Here is a 6,389-nt window from a genome sequence, read left to right on the forward strand (position 1 = left end):
TATTGATACACTCCTGGTATTATAGCAGCTATAATACTAATATTACTAATATACTAATATATTAATATACTATATTTAATATATATTAATATATTGGTATAAATATTATATATATATATATATAATAATATATATATATATATATCATATAAATCATATAAATCATATTTTATATATAAATATATAATATTTATATGATCCTTGAACCCATATGAGTATATATTATAATAGTAATTAGTATACCGGTATATAATATATATACTACAGTACATGTATATAATACTAATAAGTAATATACTATTACTAGCTGCCGCTATAGCTATAGTATAGTATAGTGACAATACTCAATACTCAATTTCAATACTATGGTCTATAGACTATACTATAGTCTCGACAATGGTCAATGGGACAATACTCAATAGTCTACTCTATACCTCAATAACACGTTCTTTCTTTTTCTCCACTGTCTTTTTGCTTGGACCAGTATCTTTTTTCTTTGGTGGCATTTTGAAGGCTAATAAACTAGCTATGTGACGATCGAGTGTTACTAACGAAATCTTAATTACGAAACACCTAAACCTAACACTTCACTCATATGATATGGAAGTTGTACCACGATGGGAAGAAAGTGGTAGCGCGAGCATTAGCGTCTGCTTCACTTGTCACGTATTATATTATTTTAGTAATTATATATTTTTATTTTATCAAAAAACAATGATTTAATATAAAGTTCTATGTGGGAGAAAGCCGATATCAACTGTGTTGCTGCGTGACAAATAATTTACTAATTTAACAAAATAAATTGGAATAGCAGACTCTCTCACGTGAATGGTCTTTTGTTTATCAATGAGCATCATCTGCTTCACTACTGCCACTGGCAATATCGTGAATGCGTATTTTATAAGCATATATACCTAGGCTATTATACGTAACGTGCTAGTAGTACGTAACTAGCAAATGAACGTATACATCTAATGGACGCGTGTTGGGTTAAGGTAATGGATCTAGGCGTCAAGGGCCGCATATATTGAAATATCAATCAATTCGCAGTGCCAGCATCACTGGCACACTGCACACACGGCCCAATGATAGAGAACAGGGGTCCCAATAAAACCAATGTGCCTAAACCTAACCCTAACCCTAATTCTAAATTAACCCTAACCCTAATCCTAACCCTAACCATAATCCTGACCTATTATATTGATATAATATTATATTTATATTGATGTAAATGACATTGGTTTTATTGGAACCCATGTTCTCTATCCTTGAACCGCACACACTGATTAGGAACGTGACAATGTAGTGCGCAGCGCAGCTTGAAAAGTAACAGTGTGACTGCGCCAGCAATTACGAGGACGGAGGGGCACCCCCTAGTAAAAGAGAGGGTTCTGATTGGTTCTATGGTGTTTTCCCCACTACGTCATAACTATGAGAGCATTGAGGACTCGGCCGACCATCTTTAAAAAAAATTCGAAATTCTGCTACGTTTGATGATCGTACGAGCTACTTTAAAGTTAGACTTATATTGAGGGACTGTTTAATACAGATTGCAAGTTTTGCATCTCCTAAAAAAGTATCTGCATCATTTCTTTAACATCTTAACTTGTTTTTGGTGAAATTTTATGGAAATCTGATGATGCGAAAGTTGTAATTTTTTTCCCGGAATGTTGACTCTGTGGAATTTTTGCCTAAATCCCCGCCGCCTACCGTGTCGCTGCGACGCTGCGCACATACAGTAACATAGATACAATAATGTAACCCAAACCCAAGAGGATACCTAGGGTTACAAAGTCTCCCTATCCTTTTCTGCGGAGGAATGCCCGAGTGAATCAAGGATGCAAATTAACAGTGGCAGAGCAAATAGTGATGATGTTGTCAGCATGGGGAAACATATTCATTGACATGATGGTGATGAGGACTTTGACATGTTTGATTCGCTCAATCGCACGTCCAACGTGGATACAGATGCCAGCAAGCTTTCTCGTTTTTTCGACGTCTCTCTGACTCGACTGTTTCTGCATGGCCGCGAGTAAATGCTAATATTAAAAGGGATGCATTTCTTGCTGCTGAATCCTCACTTATAAGAAACCCCCCGTTAGCTAACACTAAGTCACGATACTCAATAAGATCCGAAAATCATAATCTCTGTGTGATTACATTGTCGGATGTTCGACCACCACATACACGTGACATAAAAATCACCAACCCAGTTGGAGATATATATACCCACAATTTGCACAAAGATTTTGAAAGTGTTATTGTGCTTGTGATTTGACCATGTCTAGGCACGACTAGTTAGGTTGCCATGCAAGTGCGCTCAATAAACACCTCGGCACAATCAATGATTACTCTAGCATCTGAATAACGTGACCCCCTAAACAATTTTGGTAATGTACACTGAACATCTTGCTTGTCAGACCAATGGATCAAAAATGCTAACTTGCTGGCCAAAATTTCCAAGTCGGCAAACTATTATATGTGCGGAACGAATGGTGGTAACAAGTTAAATATGTAATTTCACATCATGCACTTGCCTAATAGTAATAATCTAATATAACATGAAACAGGGTAGTATTGCTTTCATCTATTACTATAGCCCGCGTACAGTGACTGCCGCAGGCAGTCATTGCGGCAGTCACTGTACGCGGGCTATGCCTATACTATATATAGTACTAGAGCTATCATCTATATAATACTATTACTAGATTGTGTTTCACTGGATATTTTGATTTACTAGGTATTCTATGAAATGAAACACCTTTCCCCATTCGATGTCGATCACTACATCCTATTATAACGCATTATAAAATGGCTCGGATATTTTATGCATCATGATTGGTCAAAACGCGTCACGTGACACGCCGTTGTTGTTGTTATAATGCACGCTAAACCGTGTAAAAAAGCGCGCAAAAAAAAGTTATATTGCACGCTCGCGATTATGTTAACATTTACAATAATTTTAAAAGCATCAAACTGAAATTTTCGAGATGTAGATTTACTATTGATTTTCTAGATTTTCTAGACTATTTATCTAGACTGTTTATCTAGACTTACTGTTAAATTGTTATAGTGTGTGTCAGAAAATAAATAGTAAGGCTAGATCTCGAAAATTTATTCCAGCCCCGAAAGTCAAAAACAAACACATTTACAGTTGATTAAATTGCAATTTAATTTTAGCTTTTATTAATAGCAATTTAATCAACTGTAAATGTGTTTGTTTTTATAAAACACATAGGATTCTAGTCCCTGTGGCCTGATCTGGTCATCATTTGAACCATCGGCTGTCATAAGGCAGCCAGTTTTCTCAAACAGTTTCTTGCATAGGCCTTTATTAGTTGAGAGTTCCCTCCAAGCCTGAGCAGTCCACTGTGTCATGAGAATCCGTCTTCTTTTGGCACTTAATTTATCATGCCATTCCTCTAAATTAGCCTCTTTCTCCAACCACCCTTCCATTGCCTCTCCTACTTTAGACTTTATCAATTTCCCATACCCAGCATCTATAGGCTGTACCTTGTCAGTTTGGTTCTCTGGCAGGAGATAGACAATAGCATTTATTTCCTCCCTGCAGGCCTCATGAAATTGCTTTACCTGCTGAAATCCAACATTGTCAGCGAAAATTACTTTCTCGTTTGGTGAGTTGCCTACTCCAGGTAGTAAAGTTCCAGATACCCATTGCATGTTTATTTCAGAGTCCATCCAAGCACATCTCTGGAAATACACATCCACGTCTCTATCATACTCTGCTCTTACAGCACTAGACACGTTGCCTTTACCCCTAAACACAATAGCTGGCTTCACACGCTGTTCCCCTTCTGCCCGTATACAAAGCTGAAGAGTGGCCTGCCTCTTATCCAGACCAGTTGAGGGCTGAGAAACCCACACCTGCTTGTTGCCTGTGACATCATAGGTTTTATCCTGATCAACCACGAAAGGGAGGGGGACTTGATCAATGTTATATCTATTCTCTGGAGACCAACGCCCATATTTAGCATCCAAAGTTGAACTACTTCGCCTTCTCCTCGACTTTACCGCCTTTCGCAAATTTCGGTGAAATCTTTGAATGGTTTCACGCCCATCATCTGCAGAATTCTGCTTCTTGTTTGATCTGTGTCGAAACGAAATGTTGTGGCGCTTCTTAAATCTTTGAAACCAGTTGCTGCTTCCTCTGAATTTAGCAGCCTCTTCTTTTCCATAACATAGCTCAATATTTGCTTTCATCTTCTGTTTTAGCCAAAGCTTTGATACTTTACAGCCGTTGGCTCTGCGAAGCTTGAATTCAACCATTAGACGCTGGGCAGCTAATGGATACTTCTCGCTTTTCTGTGCTTTCTCGTGCACAAGTTTCCTCCTTTGTCGTGCCGCCTTCACACCTCCTGCGTTTTTCTTCCTCTTGTTGAGGTCAAGTTCCGCCCGCAATTTGTCTCTGTTCTTGTTCCACTTTATTACAAGCGACGTACTAACGCCAGGGGCGTAGCCAGTATGTAGCACTGTAGGCCCGGGCCTACACTTTTTTTGGCCAATTAAGTTATCTTTTTTTTTTAAACACCCATAATTCAAATCCATAAGCTTGCTGGACGAGTTTAAGAGTCTAGGCAGGAAAAACTATTGAAATGAACGTAGCAAGAAACTACTCTACCCGCCGAAAAAGACTAGGATCCATTCTTGTCCGTTTTTTAACATTTTAACTCGTTCGTAACACTATTTTAACTCGTTTGTGTTTTTTGGGTTTAAAAGTGATATTGAATTAGTTGTCTCAAGTTAGCAAGAGGTCAGGGAACCAGAATGAACACTCGGGAAGGGCCGTTTCCGGCCATCTGGGGGTTTGTAAAACCAAAAATTTTCTTGTACGCTCCGCGCCAACCGATGGTGGCGCTCCGCTCAGATAGTCGTGCCTACAACTTTCAAAATCCTGGCTACGTCCCTGAACGCCCCTTTCTTCTGCAACCTTTTGCCACTTCTTCTTAGTCTTTGTTCCTTTGAGGGAATCTAGGAGTTCGATAGTTTTTACCTTAAATTCTACTTTATAGGATTTCCTCTGATTACGGCCCCGTCTGTTGTCAGGTTTCTGGGGATTTCTCTTGGTCTCTATAGTTATTTCGTCGTTAGTTTCTTCACCTTCTTTGCTGGTTGCCTTTTTCGCATGCAACTCGGTACTCTTCGATAAACCACTATCGACATGGTTATTACAGAACGACGAATCTTTGCCAAGGTTGAATAGATTAGAGTTATGCTTGAATCGAACGTGGGTTCGAAGGTACTTTTCTGCCGTGAACAATCCATTGCAAATCTCACATTTAACATGTTTCTTGGGCAACTCAATGGACTTTGGTAATGTTGCTGTAACATCCAACAATCGACCGTTCCTCGTTTCCACTTCTCTCTTGATCCCACAGTCAAATAAAGTTCGATTCATTTTCTTGTAGCATTCCTGGACATTGCCAAAGTCGAACTGTAAGCGTTGCTTGTTTGTTTTGGTAACTAGGTGGTTACAGGGGAGAGATAGTGATCCGCTAAATGGCGCATTATTAGTGTGTTGTGGATATAGAAATCAGTTAACCCTAACCCTAACCCTAATCCTAAACCTATCCCTAATTCTAAAATAAAACAAAATTAGCCAAAAATAATAAAAAATAAATATGAGATAAAATTAGCCAATCAGAGCCGTCCCCTAGCGGATCACTATCTCTCCCTTGTGCAAATTTTTTGAAAGACTGACCGCCTTCTTGCTTTCAAATACTGTAGTCGATTTTTTAGAGCTCACGTTTCGTCTTAAAGCTTCACCAACTTCAACGCTTCATCCAGAAGATTGCAACAATAGTCGATGCATTCCTAGATTCTGAGCCATTGCTGTTCGAGTTCTGTTCAGCAGAAGCTGGTTGTTTGAATTGTACATGGGTGTCCAGATATTGTTGACCTGTGAACGATCTGTCGCAGTGTTTGCATTTAACTGTGGCGCTGCTCAGTTTAACTGTCTTTTCCAATGTTGTTGTAATGTCATACAGTCTGCCATCCTTCAACTCTACTGATTTTCGTAAACCACAATCGAATAAAGTACGATTCATCTTCCACAACTCATCAAAATTCCAACGAGAGTCACTTCTTTTTCCCGATCCCATAATACCTTGCACGCCCAAATTACCCAAAAGGCATTTCGAGTGAGGGAAGCACCCGGCAGTTAGATGCGATATTATATGACTACTAGGCACTTAGGATATGACTACTAGGCACTTAGGATATGACTACTAGGCACTTTAAAAAAAAAAAAAACCCTACCCTAACCCTAACCTAACCTAAACCCTAACCCTAACCTAACCCTAACCCTAACTTTTTTTTATTTAAAAAAAATTAAATTAAATTAAAGTGCCTAGTAGTCATACAATATCGCA

At 38.8% G+C, this 6,389-nt stretch overlaps 2 protein-coding genes across 2 annotated transcripts in view; both read right to left on the reverse strand.

Annotated features, from left to right (window-relative positions):
* The window catches only part of LOC106815337 (uncharacterized protein K02A2.6-like), a 25,238-nt gene extending 24,613 nt beyond the window's left edge, over positions 1–625 (reverse strand). The window contains exon 1 of the mRNA XM_014819782.1: positions 435–625. The gene's annotated coding sequence lies outside the window, so the exon portion shown is untranslated. The remainder of the gene's footprint in view (positions 1–434) is intronic.
* A 2,576-nt stretch (positions 626–3,201) lies between these two features.
* Positions 3,202–5,416, reverse strand: LOC106815338 (jerky protein homolog-like). The gene is made up of 2 exons (XM_014819783.1): positions 4,949–5,416; positions 3,202–4,440 (listed from the first exon to the last, which is right to left on the reverse strand). The coding sequence occupies exons 1-2, from the start codon at positions 5,414–5,416 to the stop codon at positions 3,202–3,204; spliced, it is 1,707 nt and encodes a 568-aa protein (XP_014675269.1).
* Between the last annotated feature and the right edge of the window lie 973 nt (positions 5,417–6,389).

This window comes from Priapulus caudatus, unplaced genomic scaffold, assembly GCF_000485595.1.
Source record: "Priapulus caudatus unplaced genomic scaffold, Priapulus_caudatus-5.0.1 Scaffold1092, whole genome shotgun sequence".
In the NCBI taxonomy this organism is placed as follows: Eukaryota; Metazoa; Priapulida; class Priapulimorpha; order Priapulimorphida; family Priapulidae; genus Priapulus; species Priapulus caudatus.

Coding starts and splice junctions, on each gene's coding strand:
- LOC106815338 (XM_014819783.1), bottom strand. CDS start 5,416: ATGAATCGAACTTTATTTGACTGTGGGATCAAGAGAGAAGTGGAAACG. Junction 4,441..4,948: donor CTAAGAAGAAGTGGCAAAAG/GTTGCAGAAGAA, acceptor CTTGTAATAAAG/TGGAACAAGAACAGAGACAA.